Here is a 19,467-nt window from a genome sequence, read left to right on the forward strand (position 1 = left end):
TAACCCTCCACTGCCTTCTCATCTCATTCTAAATAAAATCTAAAGTTCTTCAAATGGAATTCAAAGCTCAACCCACTTTTCTAGATCTCTTTGGTCTCACTTCCTAATGCACACCTTCTTATATATTCAGCTCCAGTCACACGGGACTCCTTCCTATTCCCAGAAATATGCCAACCACTTTATCTAATTAGTATTCACTCCCACCATCATGGTGATTCACTAGTCACCAAGTATGCTTTATTTTTCTAAACAGCACCTATCATTACCCAACATATATTTTTTTTCATTTTGTCCCACTAGAATGCAAACTCTGTAAGAGTGGAAGTGTTGTCTGTTCTGTTTACTGCTTTTCACCAACACTTAGAACAGTGCTCTTACATGCAACAGCAAAAATTTCCAGGCATGAAATTCAAAGGATTTTTCATAAAAATACAAGGAAGCAATCTTAAAATAACAAGAAATACTTCTAGAATGAAGCTGTATTCCACAGCATCCATCAGGAATTTCAACTTAGGGAATGACAAATGACAATGTTCAAACATACAAGCCTTTCAGATGCATCAGAATCACAAGCACGTGGCAAGGATCACGTGCCCAATTAAGTGAATATCTTCTTACATATTCACCAGCTCATAAACAGAGAGATAAACCAGAGCACACTTCCCCTGGTGAGGAAGAAAGGAATGACATCACTGGAGAACCTGAAGGCATATGGTCAGGCAGGACACACACACACACACCCCTTAGGTTGTGATGCTGAATGCCAAAGAAACCCACCTCATGACTAGGTATCAGGGGAATTCTCTGGGTCTGACAGTCACCTCTAAATCCTCTGGCAATTAGGGTTAAATGGTCTCTGTGTGATCAGTGTGATGTTACACTCCCCAAATGCATAGTTAGGATAACTTTTCTTAAACATTTTTTCGTTTATTCGTGAATGAGGGAAGGAGCTGGGATTTGTTTCAAATCCCAATTCTTAGGTCAAACGCAACAATTATGATTGTCCTCAGTACTGAACTCCCGCGTTGTCATCAGTACCCCTCCCCACACAGTCCCCTCAAACCAGTCACATCCCTCAGATTGAGCCCTGAACCTGCAGTCACTCCAAAGAATCCTCCCCAAAGTGTCAAAGCCCTAAGTAGACCCCTTGCCATCACTGGCCACCAGAGCACCCTCTTCTGTCACTGAAACCTACAAAATTGCCCTCTTGTCACCAACGCCCCAGTCAGACTTGCCTATTGAACAGTCTCCTGTAAGGGCTCTATCCTATCAGCCGGACCCTTGCTCATCTCTTCCCTTTACTAATGTCCACCGAGACCCCACGCCTGCTACCAGCTCTCGAATACCCGCTCCGCAGTCATCAGTATCCCTCACATACCTCCCTGTCGCCCACTCTATCCTCTCCCGGCGCCGAGAGCCCCTCTAAGCCCCGCTCCTGCCCCGCCCCTTGCCACACGGCCCCGCCCCTTGACGCGGAGTCCCGCGAGTGGCGCCGGAAGCCCCGCCCCTCCCGGTTGCTAGGCTCCGGCAGCCGGAAGTCCCGCCTGCCGTGTATCGCAGCCGCCGCCGCCGTCGTTGTTGTTGTGGTTGGTGCGCTGAGCTCCGCGGCTCCGAGAGCCGGCTGCGTCCCTTCTTCGCCGCCGCCATGAAGTGGATGTTCAAGGAGGACCACTCGCTGGGTGAGCGCTCGGCCGCTGGCCCGGTCGTGGGGGCGGGGGCGGCGGGGCCCCCCCTCCCCCACTCGGGCCGCCCCAGGCTGGGCCGGGCGGGGCGGGTGCTTCCTTCGGGGCTCGGGCGGCCGAGGTCCTGGCCCCCAGGGCGGTTGCCCACCCGCCCCGGGCCGCCCTCTGCGGGCCCTGCTGGAGCCGGGGCCCCGAGGACCGGGCCCGTCCGGACGCCCAAGAAGACCGGGGGCGTGCGCGGGTCCCGGAGGGCGGAGGGCCGGGGCTCTGGGAGCCGGCTGGCGGGCAGGCGCGGCCGTCAGCCCCGTGTGTTTCTCCCTCAGAACACAGATGCGTGGAATCTGCGAAGATCAGAGCGAAATACCCCGACCGGGTTCCGGTGAGTGCGTTCCCCGCCCCCTCGCCTCTCTGTCACCCCTGCCGTCTAGGACCGGTGGTGGGGCCAAGGCTGCTCAACAGTTGACAAGTTTAGACTACAGTCACGGTTGTGGTGGCAGATGGGCCACACTGGGTAAGGGGCCGTCGAGGGCCGCGACTTGAGGGGCTGTAGTGGATGCTGTTCAGGATGCTTCGGTGCTGAACCTCGCGATCTAGGCCAGCGAGCTCTCTGCAGCCTCTGGGCTCCCTAGCCAATTATGTAAGAAATGATGTTCTAGGACAGGGCGACAGGTCACAGCCACTTCAGGGAATGGTGGTGGAGGGAGACGTTCACTTTGGTCTTGAAAGTGGTACTTCAGTCTCAGGACATTCATCTTTAACTTTTCACCTTCCTCTTTACCTGACTTCTGGTACCCTTTTCTCACCCTGACCCTGTCATCCTTTCCTGACCAAAAAAAAAAAAATCTGAATCGCCACTGATCAATAATGCTTATCCTGTATTTATCCCTTGATGGGGGAAATAATTTCTGTAACCCTTATTTATTTTTGAGGACATCCAGGCCTGTTATTGTAGCTTATTGCTTATGAACAGTTCCTTTGGGGAGAGGCAGGAGGGATAGATTTGAAACTTAGTTCAGAGAGAAGCAACAGGCCAAGTGAAGAGCTTGGTCCTTGGCTGCCTGGGGTTGCCAGTCATCCCCATTGATCCGTCCCTTCTCATATCCTGTGTTCCTTGGGATCTTAACTCCCCTGTAGTGTGAAGGCAGATCCATTCTGGGGCTGTGGAGTAAGAGGTTGTAGAGGAACCTTTTACCAGATATTCTCGAGTCTGCCCAGAGTACTGAAAAGCTTTGTAGTGAGGGCTGTGTTTCTCTTATGCATGCTGAGATCAGGGATGAGAACTGTATTAATAATTGACCACAGAAAAGCACTTACTGTTTCCTTGTAACACATTTATAGCAATTCTTAACCTCCAGAGTGTGTGGTTTATTAAGCCAGGGGAATATTTGCTCATGTTATGCCGTTTCCCACCCACCTCCTTGCCCACACACTGTTAATCAGCACTCCAGCAATGCAAGGCCAGAGCGTCACGTTAGCAATCCAGTCATGACCTTACTTTGCTTTTGCAGGTGATTGTGGAAAAGGTCTCAGGCTCTCAGATTGTTGACATTGACAAACGGAAGTATCTGGTTCCATCCGACATCACTGTGGCTCAGTTCATGTGGATCATCAGGAAAAGGATCCAGCTTCCTTCTGAAAAGGCGATCTTCCTGTTTGTGGATAAGACAGTCCCTCAGTCCAGGTGAGGGATGTTTACTGGTATTGGACATCTGCTTGGTTGCTTACAGAACTCAGAACTTTGGAAGTCTGAAAACTTTTAGAGATCCTGATTAGAAATCTGAATTTTGTGCTCCCTGTCATCAGGAGCTCAAGGAAAACAAGAAAGGGCTGCAATAGATGTCTCTGCACTTTGGGTTAAGAGCAAGGCCTGGACTTTAAAAAAAAAAAAAAAAGATGAAATTCAGCCTCAGATACCCAAGAATCCTTTTAAATAGTTCGGGACTTAATTAGGCTTAAGCCATCAGTAGAACTGAAGCCTGAAATGAGGTTTTTCTCCAAATGACCCATGAAATAAGTCCTGTCGTTCTTCCCCAGGAGCCTGTGGGCCCTGCTGAAGCTCAGCTTCAGCTAAGCACCTTGCCTGCTCGCTCGCTCTCCAGGCTCAGTCCTGAGAGTCCGCTGCCTGAGCCTCAGGTATCCAGAGACGGTGCTTTACAGACTTAACCTCTCTTTACTCTGTCAGAGTAGCTGTCCTCTTGTTCTTGCTGTGATGCTGCCGGGAAGTAGTCTTTGGGATATTTGGGGCCTGAATTGAGGCAGGGGCATTACAGTACGCTTTGAGGTAGGCGACAGCCTAGCTTTAGTCTCCTGCGGGGAGAGGAGAATTTTCTGGCTCAATCTGTATCCCTGGTCAGTTCTTTTCTGTTACTGATTTGAGTAACAGAGCCAGATGCTGGCCCCCTTCCTCCTGAGTTTCATTTTGTTATCCCCCCAAAAGTAGTACTTCTGATGCTAAGGCTTTAAGAAGCCCTGGGAACTAGCCCAGTGTAGCCAAAATATGCTGCTTTTGAAAATCCGTGAAAGCTCCAGGAGAGGCCTAAGCCAAATTCTAGTCCCATATCCTATGAATAGAATAACTTTGGCTGTTTTTAAGGCCTGGTTTTCTCTTTCCCAGTCTCTGCCACTTCTGCTTCCTGATGTTTGGCAGAGGATGGGGGAGAATGGAAGGTCTGCCTTCCGTTAGGCCAGGGCTCTACCTGAGGAGAAAGGCCAGGCCCTGCCTAATGGGCACCATTGGTCTGCTTGCAGCTCGAGCTTAGGAAGCTTTGGTGTTGCCAGGGGTCATCTTGTCACCTTGCTGGGCTCTCAGCCTTCCTTCCAAGCCTCCGAGCACTGTGGTGCTGGGTGTATTCTTCTCCAGGGGAGGCTAGGGAAGCCCTGCGCATCTGCGGTCACTTTCCGCTTCCCTTAAGGTGGTGGGGAGGTGGAGGTAAATAAATCTTCATGCCACCTGCAGCTTGCGCGGCTCCTTGACGGCCCTGTGTGTTCTCCTTCTCAGAGTTGGCTTCTTGGTGGGAACAAGTTTGTGAGTAGGACCTGTAGCCTTGAGTTTTGTTTTCCTTGATCCTGATCTTCCGATACTTTTTGAAGAAATGAAGCAGGCTTCTGGAGACATTGAAAGTGAAAAGTGAAAGTGAAGTTGCTCAGTTGTGTCCGACTCTTTGCGACCCCATAGACTGTAACCTACCAGGCTTCTCCCTCCATGGGATTCTCCAGGCAAGAGTACTGGAGTGGGTTGCCATTTCCTTCTCCAGGGGATCTTCCCAACCCAGGGATCCAACCCGGGTCTCCTGAATTCCAGGCAGACGCTTTAACCTCTGAGCCACCAGGGAAGTATTAAGATTTTGTTAATGTAGCAATTACAGTGGCTGCAGATTTTAACTAATGCCCTCTCTCCCAGTAGAACTGGAAATGAAAAGTGATTCTCAGGGCAGCAGAGGCTGCTTTCTCTCTTAAGTTTTATTTGCCTTTGCAACCTGGTAAGAATCCTCCCTAAACCAGGTTACAGCGGTGACCCAAGGCACACTAACCAGTCCCTCCACCCAGATCCTTCAGTGCCTTTGGCTCCAGTTAATGACTTCCTGGCCCACATTTAAGGCAGCAGTTCTTTGTTTGGGGGTTTTAGTCTTCAAAACAAGTTTGCGTATAAACAAAAGAGGCATGTGACATCCTCGGGCTTTAAGCAACTGCTGATCACCTGATTCCTGCACAGATTGGCAGTCTCCTCCTAAAGCTACACTTTGACTCAGCTTCACCACTTCCTCCCCAAGGCAGTAGGAGCCTCTTCCTTAGCACTTTCCAGCCTCCTTAGGGAAGCGTGGAGCCTCCTTTAACCATTAGCCAGTGTTTGCAGCCTTTGGAGAGTGGCTGGGGAAATCAGAGTTGAGAAAGGATGAGCCCTCCCCCATCCCATAACAAGTATATCTACACAAGGATTGCTTATGTCTGAGGCTGAGCAAAAGTAACTTCATTATTCCTGCCTTAGAGTGGGCTTTGGGAGTGTTCCAGGACACAGGCGACCATCCTGTAAAATAGTGTGATTATTGTTTGAGTAGTCAGTGTTAATATTGACTCTAGAAATAGAGACAGAAGCAAGTCCCTAAGAGTTGTACATTTAAAATCCTTTCTGAGTTCTTTTTTTTTAGAAAGGGGAGATCTCAACTGCCTTTTCCCATTTAGCATTGGAAAGTTGAATTCTCTGCCTAGGTGCCTGCATCTAGAATCAGGCTGGAAACGAAAGGAAAACTGTGTCTTGGTGTAGACAGGACTTGAGAAGGAATATCATTATTGTATAAGTTTTCCAGTCAAGGCTTTAGTGGGGAACCCAGACCTGGCAGTGGTGCCTACCAGAGTACAGATAAGAGTCTTATTAATCCCTTGTTTTAAATAGAAACTGAAGTATATTATTAAATTAAATATATCCAATACTTGGGCCACCTCATGCCGAAGAGTTGACTCATTGGAAAAGACTCTGATGCTGAGAGGGGTTGGGGGCAGGAGGAGAAGGGGATGACAGAGGATGAGATGACTGGATGGCATCACGGACTTGATGCACATGAGTTTGAGTGAACTCCGGGAGTTGGTGACGGACAGGGAGGCCTGGCGCGCTGCGATCATGAGGTTGCGAAGAGTCAGACACGACTGAGCGACTGAACTGAACTGAACTGAAGATGTTGTAATTTGGGAATGTTACGTTGGGAAATCTGTGCTGTTTAGAATTATGGTATTTAATTGTTCCTGGCTCTTTTTTTGTTAGTTCTTGTGTTCCTGGCTCTTAAAAAGGTACTGCATAAAAGAAGTTATGATGTCTTAACAGTTCATTTAAACTTTATTTAGAAATATGCTTCAATTCAACACTTTTGAGCACTTCTGGGTAAATACCTCTTCAAAGCAGGGTTTATTTTAGTAGTGGAATAGAGTATTTACATCAGAGAAAAGCCTGATAAAAAGAATAAGCAGTGGTTAATTTTTTGTATTTTAGAATTTTAGGGAGCCTCTAGGGCCATATTAATTTTACCTTTGAGGTCCATGTCTTTCCAGGGTCCACAGCAGTAGCCACTGTCCTCTCCCTTCACCCCGCCACCCTGCTCCCCCTGCTGGAAAAGAGACAGATCCAGGTCCAGTGGAAGCACGTGGGCTTCAAAGCAGATGGATGGCCAGGTGGCCCATCGGTCCAGCCAACTCATGAGTCAGGCTGGATCCCACAGCCTCCATAAGCTGACCTTGGCTGGGGCCAAGGAAAGCTGGTGCAGGGACGGGGCGTCCACGATTCTAGGTCAGCTGCCCCTGATGCCTAAGCTGTCGAGCAGCTTAAAACCAGTTTGTCCTCGGCAGCATGGCTCTTCCTAGATGTGGGTCCTTCTGAAAAGCTCATTTATTACTGGTTAGTTTGTCTAGACCTGTTTGATCTTGAATGGAGGGGTGGGGGACAAGGTTTTAGGGAGCAGTTTAGGGTCATGCCACTCAGGATCCCACCACCCCTTGGCTTGCCTCAAATCTGCTGTTGGCTTTTCCCGTTTCTTCTGTCAGACTGAGAGCTTGAAGGTGGCGTCCTCCTTAGATGACTGTAACGCACGGAGCTGCAGCACTGCGCGTTAGTGCCGGGCTGGGGGCCGTCCTCGGGCGTCTTCTGTAGCCGTAACTCGGGCAGGAATCCTTGGCGTTGCGGTGCTGCCCGTGGGTTGTCAGCCTGACCGACGCGTTCGAGCAGCCTGCCTGCGCCGCCCTGGCGCTCCAGCGGCGGCCCGCCTGTGCTGAGTGCCCTGGGCCTCCGAATCCTGAGGGGCCCCGCTTCTCAGAGGCGTGGGGCTTGTCGGAAAGGAGCAGCCAGCCTTCTGCTGTGCCTGAAGAAAGGCACGATTTACATCCCTGTGCTTCCGCTTGGCTATCCTTTTAATGGGACTTTTTTAAAATTACTTTTAAACTACATTTGTAGCCCAGCTCTCTTTTGGCTCCAGACTGAGTTATTCTGATTCTGTGTGTGTGGCCTGATCGCACAAGTGCTGTTTTCAAATCATACTGTACAGATGCTTTCTCGGCACTAGGAAGCCTTGGAACCAGGTGTCCAGTCATGGGCGTGGACTGGAGCGTTTAGATCCCAGCCATGAGCAGTCAGTTTTCAAGTTCCTGCCCAAGGGATACCTGAGTATAAGGACATAGTGCTCTTGCCAACTGAGTAGACTCCGCGTGATGCTGCGTGGCAGAGAAACGGAGAACAGCGAGCAGGCTCTTAGAGTCACTAGGCAAAGCCATCTAGTTAGGAAAACACATGATCTGAAGGAGGGGCCCTAAGACCTGCTTGGCGTGTGGTACAGAAGCTGCAGCAGTGGCTTCCCTGGGAACTTGTTTGAAATGTAGAACCTCAGGCTTGACCTTGACCTTCAGAATCTAAATGGCATTTTAACAAGACATCCAGGTGATTCCGTATGCATGTATGTATGGAGGAGCGCTGTTCTAAGGGCGATCTTTGCAGAAGGTACAAGAACACCGACACTCGGTTGTTAGATCCCGTTGTGTATTCACGTGAAGGCAGCACAACTTGGTGGCAAGGATGTCTCCTAGCTTTGTGACCTGGGGAGAATTATTTAACCTCTGTGCTTCACTTTTACGGTCTGTGAACTATGGGTTATGATTGTACCTGCCTCCTAAGACTGTTCTGAGGGTAAAGAGTTATGTATGAAATACACTTAGAACAAGTGCTTGGCACATTAAGTGTTTGCTATTATAGTTAGAATTTTTATGATTGGCCTCTGTAGCTGCTAGGGTACTGGTAAACAGATTTATAAACCCAAGTTTTACCAAAAGACAATGGAATCTAAAGACAGAAAGCCACATGATTATAGAGCTCCCTCCCCCAACCCAGTCAGAGTCTCAGAGCTTGCCTTAGCAGTGGGTCCATGGTCATTGTTCACTGCAGACAGCATTCAGAGTCGGGGATTTATAAAGCTCCTCAGGTATTTCTAACTCAGCAGCAGGATTTTGAGTCACTGCCCTTGAGCTTGTAACTTGCTAGAAGAGCAGAACTTAGGCTGGCAGATGGAACCAAATTTGCCATAGACAACCAGGGGTTGCTGCCTTTGAATTGCACAGTGTCTGTTGCTCCAGGCCCTGTGGTAACGGTACTGGGGAAACTATAGTTCAGGTCTTATCGAGAGCCCCCTGGACACGTGTACCAGGTGGTGCGGAGTGGTGGCGAGAGCAGTAGCTCCTTTCCCCTTTGCCTTTTGAGGATTCTCAGGGAAAAGCTGGGTTCCTTAGGGTGCCAGTGGGCTTCCCTGGTGGCTCAAACGGTAAAGCGTCTGCCTGCAGTGCGGGAGACCTGGGTTCAATCCCTGGGTTGGGAAGATCCCCTGGAGAAGGAAATGGCACCCCACTCCAGTACTCTTGCCTGGAAAATTCCATGGACTGAGGAGCCTGGTGGGCTACAGTCCATGGGGTCGCAAAGAGTCGGACACGACTGAGCAACTTCACTTTCACTTCACTTTTAGGGTGCCAGTCACCGGAGCTAAAAGTCTTGGTGAGAGATGTGGCTACTCATTCCAGCCTTTTGCTAGTTGCTGGCTCCTCACTCCACTTCCTGGCTTGTCCCTCTTCTTCCTAGTAAGGTGCTCTTATAGATAGGCATCTCCCCCTCTGGCAAAAGGATTGTTTCTGAACTTGGCTGTACAAGGAATCATCTTGGGCATCTTAAAACTTATTGATCCTGGATCCTACCTCCAGAGACTCTGCTTTGATTGGTCTGGGGGAGGGCTTGGGCATGTTTTTCAAGCTCCTCATTGTTTCTGCAGCTGAGGTGGAGGCCTGCCACTCGAAACAGGCTGCCCCTGGGTCCTCACGTGTTCCAGGGCAGTGCGGTCCATAAAGTGGCACACAAGCCACCTGTGTGATTCTACGTATTCTAGCAGCCACGTTAAACAAGAATAGTATATCTTACCTATCTGATATACCCAAAATGTCATCACTTCACATGTAATCGAAATTGAGATAATTTTACATCTTTTTTCTATACTTTGACACTTTGAAGTCTTGTGTATATTTTACACTTAGAGCACATCACAGTTCAGATGAACCGCTTTTCAAGCGCTGAACACAGGTGCACAGTGGCTACTGCATTGGACAGCAGAAACATAGGACGTGTCTATCACAGCAGAAATTTCTCGTGGACAGTGCTGCTTCAGGGAGTCCTCAGAGCCTGGCAGAGCACAGTTCTTATTGTACAGGACGCCCGGGACAGGCTATTTTGTATTCATACTCATCTGCTCCTACATTGTTACTAATTCTTACCTGCCCACACAGCCAGCCCTCTAGAGAGGCAGGAAGAAACTTCCTCTTGATATAGAAATGTGGTCTCTGCCTGTTTACGTGGAGGTCTCACAGCAGCCAGGAGCAAAGCAGGGCCGTGGGGCAGCCTGTCTTTACCAGCTTGAGGCCCCGACCCCTCTCTGTGTACCTGCTGGCCCTGGTTTTACTGAGTCCTGCGTGGAGGCATCTATTGTGGCCTTTCTGGGCTTAGTGACCTCTGATGTCTCGAGCTGGCTCCCAGACTGCTGGTTGACACCCCATCTCACCCGACACGTAGTCAGGCCCCTGTTTAGCCTGTGTCTGGACCTCCTGCTCGTCTCCAGTAGTGCAGTCAGGTGGCCAGAGCTCAGGTGTTCCTAGTCTCAACTCTGGAGCCAGTGCAGCTCGGCTTCACGGCAGAGCACGCTCAGGTCTCCTCTGCTGCAGTCTGTTGCACTGCTAAGGGAAGCCAGCTGTCCTCCCCCGCGTGCCTAGCTGGAGCAGTGTCTGTTCACGGAGGCTTCTTAGGCAGGACTTCCTTGGCTCCCGATACAATCTGAGAGCTGCTTGCACTACGTGCGAGGAGAGTAGCTTCCCTTTGATGACGCCGATGCAGGTCTTGGGCACAGGTTTCTGGCGGGGGAGGTTCCATAGGAATCATGTCAGGTTCTAGCTATAAATCTTCAGAGGCCAGCTGGAAGGAGGCTCTCTTCCCCATCTTTGTCCTCCACTCCCACAGATGGGCTCTTGGGCTCTTGTTTCGGTTTTCTCCCCTGCCCCTGGCGTTCAGGAAGCATTGTGAAAGCACTCCTTGGGAGCTGGGGCTGGCTTCTGAAGGATTTCCTCAGAGTGAGGGTGCGTCAGATGGTCTTGCCTTGAGATAGGAGGCTGATTCTAGTCTAATCCCCGATTCCCCAAGGCTTAATTACTTTTATCAACCTCCCACCAGAGGTGTTACAGAGAGTAGCTAGTTTAAGTAGTGGGCTCCTTATCCTCAAACCATTTTTCTCCCAACAGCTGGACTCAGTCATCAACCCCAGTTCTCAGTGTTCTTTCTTTGTTTCTCTCCTTCAAGCCTAACTATGGGACAGCTTTACGAGAAGGAAAAAGATGAAGATGGATTCTTGTACGTGGCCTACAGTGGCGAGAACACTTTCGGCTTCTGAGGGCCGGCGCTGGGCTGGTGCAGCGCTCCCGCTGTGGATCTTGTAAATAGCCGGCCATTTTCAGTTACTCTACCAGAACCTCTTCACATAGACCTCTCAGTGCATTTGTAACTGGATTTACTTCTTAATATATTGGAAGGTTTTGTTTCCTTAGACTAGTAAATTATCCTGCAGAGTTTTATTTTGAGTTTTTCTTTTGTGCACTGTCCTCATGGCTGTACCCTCCAGAGAACCTGTTCCTCTGGGAATCTTATTTAATGAAGATATTTCCATATTGAAGTGAGGGAGGTGGGAATTAAAGTGAAAGGGGAGATGATGCATTTATTCTGGATTATGTTTGAAGTGTTAGATGGTGAAGTGTTCAAAGCATCCAAATTAAATCCATAGCAATCAGAACACTTGCTTTACTAGATTTTGCCAACTGCCAGTCATGGTGGACTGAGCTAATCTGTTCCTCTTTCTGAAACTATTAAGGTAAATAATTAACAATAAAACTTCCTCTTATAAAGGCACTGCAGTGTGACCTTGTCCTTTATTCACCTTGTTTTAGATGGGTGAGAGAAGGAGCTCCTACGTCCGCCAGGCCAGGAGGAGGGTTTGTGGGGCCCACGGCAGAACAGCTGAGCACAGGAAGCCTCTGTCAGGAGGGACTGGTTTTAAGTTGTCAATATAATCTCTCAAAAGGTATATGTCAAGAAGTCCTTTCTCCCACTGCTGTTTTCTGACTACCCTAACCCTCCACCTTTTGGGGAACTTCTTTTACTGGCACATTCTTTTCAGAATTTGTTTTTGGAAGTCCAGTTATATGTGAATATATGTTCAAAAAATTTTTTTCTTACACAAAAGAGAACACATTATATATACTTAGAATACATTATATATACTTTTTTTCAGTGAACAGTATATCATGGTGATCTTTCCATACCCGTTCATAGAAAGCCTTTTCATTTATTTTAGTATTGCATTGTGTAGGTTTATCATTATTACTGAAACCGAGCAGACCCCGTGGCTCCTGGGCATGGAAACCTTTCCATGTGACCCGTTCTTGTAGGGAAATAGACTGCAGCCTCCATGACCTTCCCTGAGCTCCAAGGGCAGATTCAGACACTTGTTCATCAAGGAAGGGGTGATGCCGTCACCAGCTCAGTGGACATGAGGTTGAGCAAACCCCGGGAGAGTGGAGGACAGAGGAGCCTGCGTGCTGTAGGCCATGGGGTTTCAAAGAGTAGGACACGACTTAGGGACTGAACAGCAACAAATCAGGGAAGGGAGCGGATGCAGAGCCTGGGAAGAGCAGCCTAGAAACAGCAGTGAAGCCCGTGGGCGAAGCTCTGGTTCCAGGTCAAGGGATACACAGAATACCTTTGAGCTCTTTACAGAACTCAGACTCCCAACAAATGGAAAAGTGAAAGTGAAAGTCGCTCAGTTGTGTCCGACTCTTTGCAACCCCGTGGACTATACAGTCCATGAATTCTCTGGGCCAGAATACTGGAGTGGGTAGCCTTTCCCTTCTGCAGGGGATCTTCCCAACCCAGGGATCGAACCCAGGTCTCCCACATTGCAGGTGGATTCTTTACCAGCTGAGCCACAAGGGAAGCCCCAACAAATGGAAGGTGTTCGCATTCTTCATTCCAGACAAGACCCTGGAGGCCAGACTAAAGGAGTGCGGGCCTGCAGACACTGACCTATATGGTCATCCCAACAGATGAAGGAACAGCACCTGAAACAACTCAAAACCTATTTAACTTCTAAGTAAATTAAGAGTTCTTTAATTTGATAAAGGGGATTCATAAAAACGTGTAGCAAATATGTACATTTCAGTAAATAAAGCTATGGTGAATGAGGCAGTGTGGTACTGACATTGGGATAGACAAATATTTTAATGGAACAAAACCCAGGAATTGATCTGTGTATAAAACATGTGGCATAACAAGTTATCAGGGAAATAATGAACAGTTAACAAGTGGGACCGCAACAGTTGGTTACTTAATATGGTAAAATTTCAGAGGCATTCCTATTAAAGACAGTAACTGAAAAAGGAAATCCGAAGGGTGAACTCTATGGTATATGAATTATATCTCAATGACGCTATTAAGAAGTCTGCTATCAGTGCTTTTCTGAACTTTGTTCTGGCATAAAACTAAGATAATGAGAGGAAAAGTAAAGGAGAGGCAAAAGAATCAGAAAGGAACACTGTAATATACAGACTGTGATAATCTACACAGAAAAATCTTAAGATAATCTATACAAATTAGAAGAAGAAAGTTCTCCATGGCTGGTGGATACCAGATCAGTCACAAATGTTGATGTTTCTACACACCAGTTATGACCAATTAGGGAATATTATAGGAAAAAAAATTCATTTTCAATAGAAGTAAAATGAATATGTGCATAGGAATAAACTTAATGATATGTAAGACCTTTATGGAAAAAATGATTATTACTGAGGGACATAAAAAAGAGATAACCCTAATACACGATATTCAAGGATGAGAACATCCAGGACTATAAAAATGCATATTGCCCCCAGATTAACCTGTGAGTTTAATACAGTTTCAATAAAAATTGAAATTTTTACTGAAGTCAGGGGTGTGTCTGTGTAATCTGACAGTTGCTGGCAAAAGTCCATTAATTGGAGAGCAGAAGCCAAGAATAACAAGGAAATGTTAAGAAAAACAAGCCAGGGAGATCTGTGTTAGCAGTAATTAAGTAATTAAGACTGTGCCTTGTGGCAAAGAAACAGACACACAAACCAGGGAACACAGCGGAAATCCAGAGTGAGACCCTTGGTTAACATAGCATGATGGCGTGAAAAATCGAAGGGGGATGAACCTGTTATTTTATAATTGGTTTTTTAGTATATATATATGAATATAGATTAAATAACGCATCAAATAAATTTCAAGATGAATTAAACATCTAAATGTGGAAAAGCAAAACTTTAAAAAAAATCTAGGAAGGACAATTTGGAACAGCTACTGTCTTTTAAGAGCTGGGAAAGAGTGGTGGCTCCATGGTAAAGACTCCGCCAGGGTTTGAACCTGGCTTGGGGCAGATCCTGCGGACATGGCGAGGAGCAGCTCAGCCTGCGCTCTGGAGCCCGGGAGTCCATGCGCTGCAGCTGCCGAAGCCCATGGGCCCCGGGGCCTGTGCTCCACACCAAGAGAAAGCACTGCGAGGAGGAGCTGGAGCACTGCAGCGGAGGGTAGCCCCTGCTCGCTGCAATGAGAGAAGAGGCCGTGCAGCCACAAAGACCCAGCACAGCGCAACCAGGGCACCAATCCCCAAGGCAGCCCAAGCATCTGCTTCAAGGAGAATTCAGGAGGCAGTGTACATGTGTTTATTCTCAAAAGCCTCACTCTTCATTAGACTGAATGGTAGAATGCTTTAAAAAAGCACAACTGGGGATTTAAAGTTCCCCTTTTCATCTTTATTTCCTCAGGGAGAAAAAAAAAATCCTGGTGGTTGACATCGCGAAGACAAGGCCCCAAAAGTTAGGTAGGAGGATCTATATATATATATAGATCTCTGTGCTCAGCAGCCCTGCTTCCTCGCCTCCTTAGCTGCTAGAGACAAGCTGCTGCTTCCAGATGTGGGAAGGGGCGGTGCATGTGGGAAGAGCCTGGTGCACGGCAAGGGGCTCCAAATCATTTGCCCAGCAGGCTTCTACGGATGATCTCTCAGGTTTGTTGGAAGCAGCTCTGGAAATGCGGATCAGTAAACTGCAAAAAAGAGTCCCTTATAAGCAGCAGCCGGAGACCAAGGCTGGCCTTGCACATGTGGCAAGCAGCCCTCCTCAAGCCTGTGCTGAACGGTGTCTCAGCTCATGGCCACAACCCCACCGCCGGGGGTGTCACCCCACCCTCAGTCAAAGGTGAGGATACTGACACTCTTGAAAGTCACCCCACCCACGATCAGACGCTCAGAGCCTCCTGGAGCCACAACTCAGACTCAAATCTGTAGCCAAAATCCATCTTTGTTCTGCTAGACCAGAGGTTACAAACCGAACGCCTGTGTCTCTCTCTATGTGGCCCCTAAACATACCTCTAGAAATACAACTTTCTTGCTTCCCCTCAAAAATTTCTAAAGATCTGGCAACAGTTGGCCAGAACAACAACAACAACAAAATGGCTCCTCTTTGGACAAGTAGCTTTCCAGTTCACTCCATCTACTTTTTAAAGGTTTTCAATTCCTGGATATATTTGGGCTTACAACCTTTGCACCATAATTTATGTGCCATCCTTTATTTTAGAACAATTTCCCCAAAGTACATGTAATCAAAACAGTAACTCTCATTGGCCCTCATCTTTGATGAGAGAGGCAGAGAACTGGGAGGCACAATCTGCCTGTGTCAGCACAGGTGACTGAACCCTGGAGTTGGTGGAGACTCCTGCTCCCTCAACCCAAAGCCTAGTTCTTTGCTGCCAGCTGTTTTCCTCAGCCCGGAACTGCCAGCTGTTATCCTCAGCCCGGCAGTCACTGAGGTGCTGGGCTGGGAGGACAGTCACAATACCACTGGGGAAAGGACAAAGTATAGCATGAAAATACCAACTGAAATGGCACTCAGTTCAGTTCAGTTCATTTCAGTCGCTCAGTCGTGTCCGACTCTGTGACCCCATGAATTGCAGCATGCCAGGCCTCCCTGTCCATCACCAACTCCCGGAGTTCACTCAAACTCAAGTCCATCGAGTTGGTGATGCCATCCAGCCATCTCATCCTCTGTCGTCCCCTTCTCCTCCTGCCCCAATTCCTCCCAGCATCAGGGTCTTTTCCAATGAGTCAACTCTTCGCATGAGGTGGCCAAAGTACTGGAGTTTCAGCTTCAGTATCAGTCCTTCCAGTGAATACCCAGGACTGATCTCCTTTAGGATGGACTGGTTGAATCTCCTTGTAGTCCAAGGGACTCTCAAGAGTCTTCTCCAACACCACAGTTCAAAAGCATCAATTCTTCGGTGCTCAGCTTTCTTCACAGTCCAACTCTCACATCCATACATGACCACTGGAAAAACCATAGCCTTGACTAGATGGACCTTTGTTGGCAAAGTAATATCTCTGCTTTTTAATATGTTATCTAGGTTGGTCATAACTTTCCTTCCAAGGAGCAAGTGTCTTTTAATTTCATGGCTGCAGTTACCATCTGCAGTGATTTTGGAGCCCAAAAAAATAAAGTCTGACACTGGAGGTCAAAATAGTCCACAAGGGGCAGTGATTAAAAAAAGGAAGTCGGTGAAATCTTACAGGGGAGGGGCAGGGAACACACATTGAGAAGAACTCTTTGCTTTCTCTCAATTAACTGAATCAAATTCAATGAAAACAGGGCAAACTGGGTTGAGTGTGCCTCTATTGCTGGGCAAAGCTTGGGTTGCCCACAGTTTAATTTCTCGGTGATTTCCTGAGAGGATGCACATAAAGGCCTGTTGTTGAACTGCAGAAAGATGCTGGGAACGGGCCCTGTGATCCTGCTCTGTTGTCAGGTTGGTCTCACCACCCAGGGGCCCGCAGTGCCTCTCCCCATGGAGACACTGCCGGGTTTCAATGCGCTTTTCATTCCCTTGGCTGCCTGAGCAAACAGCCATCACTGTTTCCATTGTGAGCTCTTCTCATGGAGCCAAGCCCAAGTTCAGGGAACATGTGTTTGAGACCAACACTTGGCAGCCTGGGTCCTCACTTGGAGCGACTTTCTGCCTTTGCCTTTTTCCTATTGAGACAGTTCCTGAATTTGGAGACTGAAGAGCAGTGCTGAACACAGTTCTAGAAGCTAATTCTTCATCCTGCTAGCTCACTGGGACGAGGGACAAAAAATCTACATGAAAATCCAGAGCCGGGGTTTGTTGTTGTTCAGTGGCCGAGTCGTGTCCGATTCTTTGTGACCCCACGGACTACAGCACCCTAGGCCTCCCTGTCCCTCACCATCTCCCGGAGTTTGCCCAAGTTCACTGAATTGGAGATGCCATCTAATCCCCTCATCCTTTGTCACCCTCTTCTCCTTCTGCCTTCAATCTTTCCCAGCATCAGGGTCTTTTTTGCATCAGGTGGCCAAAGTACTGGGGTTTCAGCTTCAGCATCAGTCCTTCAATGTATATTCAGGATTGATCTCCTTTAGGATGGACTGGTTGGATCTCCTTGCAGTCCAAGGGACTCTCAAGAGGCTTCTCCAACACCACAGTCCGAAAGCACCAATTCTTTGGTGCTCCGCCTTCTTTATGGTCCAACAGTCACGTCCATACGTGACCACTGGAAGAACCACAGCCCCGACTATATGGATTTTTGTCAGAAAAGTGATGTCTTTGCTTTTTAATACATTGTTGTTACATTGTATTACAGTTATTACAGTGCCTGGGTTACTGAGACAAGAATTATTTCCATTCCTCTCTTGTTACCAACATGACTGAGGCCATACATGTCTCACAGTGTCAATGAGTTAATCTCACAGTGTCAATGAGTTAAGTTTCTTGGAGAATATTTCTCTTTGCATTATCTACCCAATTAAGAATTTTTATGAGAAATCTCATCTCAATGTTGAAAAAACTGAACATCTTAACCTTGGGGCCTCATTTTCTAGATCAGGTGACAGGTTAAAATTCAGAGATTAAATGCTTTCTCTGCATCCACATAGGAAGTAGTGACAGAATTGGTACTAGGATATAATTATTAACACTTAAATATCTAAACCAAAGTTTATTCTACTATGCCAAGTCATGGATAACGACTAGTTTTTTTTTAAACATTTTTATATTGAGATATGATTCCATATAATAAAATGCACAGATCTTAAGTGTACAGCTTAATACATTTTGACAAATGTTTACATCCATGTAATCAACTCTCCAGTTGAAACATGGAACGTATCCACCATTCTAGAAGTTGCTTTGGGTCTTTTTCTACTCAACTCCCTTCTTCCATCTCCCCCCACGCAGCAATGACCCCTGCTGTGACTTCCATCCCCTTTGATTAGTTTTCGGGCCCTGGTTTCAAGAAATAAACGAATGCATGTGAATTTGCCTGCAGCCCCGAAGAGTCTCTCTACAGAATTTTCCTCCCCATCTTGGACCACAAGTACTGCTTAAGATTTGTTTTGGATCCATTTGGACATTCTTCCAGAAAGTCAGTCATAGCCCCAGTAAAAACATATTTAGGTTTAAATGGATTCATGTTTAGAAGAAGTGGAGGCTAACTATTAAATATGATTATTCAAGATGTGGCATAAAAAGAGCTCTTCCTGCTGGAAAATCAAGTTTTGTTCTCCAAAATACGTGCCTCCTTGGCTCTGAGCGTATTCTACCATTCCTTCAGAGTAGCTGCCTTTGTTCCAGTGGAAAGAATTGCCTGAGCCCTTGAAAGCGAGCACATGCGCATTAGCTCTCTGCTTAGAAGCTGTTTCCCAGTTTCCAGAACCTGCTGCTTCAGGGGACTCCTCCTGACAGCTCCCTTGACTGCCCCAGATATCATCACAGGAGGGCGTGGCCGTTAAAAACCTAACATTGTCCTAAGCTATCTGACTCTCCAGCAAGGGACCTGGGTCTTGCAAACTGGTAAAGCTTGCTCAGAACGTTGCCTGAAAGCCCCAAAGTGCTGCCCGGGTCCAGGTGGAGGGAGCCTTCCACCAGCCACGGAGGCAACTGACTGGCGGGCCCTGCCTCTCCCCAGCAGGGAGCCACAGCCAGCGCGGTCATTTTCTCCACATCAGCCGGCTCCCCAGACAGTGAGCTAATGCTTGGCAGGGAAACACTCCAGAAAACAAGGCATTTAACCACACACTTTGAGGTAGAAATGACTACATGGAATATACACGCAAAATTATTTAAATCAAGCCAACTTTTTAAAACTCTAAAGAAAAAGAGAATAAAAGTTATGCACACATAGTCGTAACATTAGCACCCACTCATGAACACAGAACAAAGAGAAAACCATGCTGAAAATGTAATCTACCCTGAAAGAGCCAGATTTCAGAAGACATTTTGTGAGCAAAGAGAGAATTCTGTGGAATTAGCTACCTAAAGCATGCTAAGTCCCTCTTCCCTATATAATGTCACTTCTGAGTATATTGTGGTGTTTCTACAGTTTAAAACAACTTTAAATTTTTTCTTTTTTTTCATTTTTGAAAATTTACTTAGGGACTTCCCTGGTGGTCCAGCGGTGAAGATTCTGTACTGCCAGCGCAGGGGGAGCAGGTTCGACCTCTGGTCGGAGACCTAAGACCTCGTATGCCACGTAGCACAGCCAACAATTTAAAAAATAATAATAAAATAAAATTTACTTTAAAAAAAGTTATCATATTAACATGGTTTAAAATTTTAAAAATAATCGAACATAAAATGTATTCAAAGAAAAGTCTCCTT

The 19,467-nt window shown here is 47.3% G+C and overlaps 2 protein-coding genes and 1 long non-coding RNA gene across 20 annotated transcripts in view; 2 read left to right on the forward strand and 1 right to left on the reverse strand.

Annotated features, from left to right (window-relative positions):
- The first annotated feature begins 1,546 nt into the window (after positions 1-1,546).
- GABARAPL2 (GABA type A receptor associated protein like 2) lies at positions 1,547-11,640 on the forward strand. The gene is made up of 4 exons (XM_086349984.1): positions 1,547-1,679; positions 2,006-2,061; positions 3,191-3,363; positions 11,038-11,640. Exons 1-4 carry the CDS (start codon positions 1,646-1,648, stop codon positions 11,126-11,128), a joined length of 354 nt encoding a protein of 117 aa, XP_086206110.1. The 5' UTR covers positions 1,547-1,645; the 3' UTR covers positions 11,129-11,640.
- A 37-nt stretch (positions 11,641-11,677) lies between these two features.
- Positions 11,678-19,395, forward strand: LOC147352942 (uncharacterized). 2 transcript variants are annotated; one of them, XR_015145263.1, is made up of 4 exons: positions 11,678-11,812; positions 14,571-14,626; positions 14,813-15,002; positions 19,243-19,395. It is a non-coding gene; the product is annotated as an uncharacterized LOC147352942 (long non-coding RNA). The 2 variants fall into 2 exon arrangements; XR_015145264.1 differs by lacking the exon at positions 14,813-15,002.
- Positions 14,537-19,467, reverse strand: part of ADAT1 (adenosine deaminase tRNA specific 1) — a 38,086-nt gene continuing 33,155 nt past the window's right edge. For all 17 annotated transcript variants that reach the window (XR_015145259.1, XM_086349967.1, XM_086349960.1 and 14 more), the window contains one exon: positions 14,537-14,850. Coding sequence is in view for 16 of the 17 variants with exons in the window: in XM_086349967.1 (XP_086206093.1) it covers positions 14,688-14,850 (163 nt within the window). In the remaining variant the exon portion in view is untranslated. The remainder of the gene's footprint in view (positions 14,851-19,467) is intronic.

Source organism: Bos grunniens, chromosome 18, assembly GCF_055505025.1.
Source record: "Bos grunniens cultivar Pamir isolate PY7600 chromosome 18, Bosgru_T2T1.0, whole genome shotgun sequence".
In the NCBI taxonomy this organism is placed as follows: domain Eukaryota; kingdom Metazoa; phylum Chordata; class Mammalia; order Artiodactyla; family Bovidae; genus Bos; species Bos grunniens.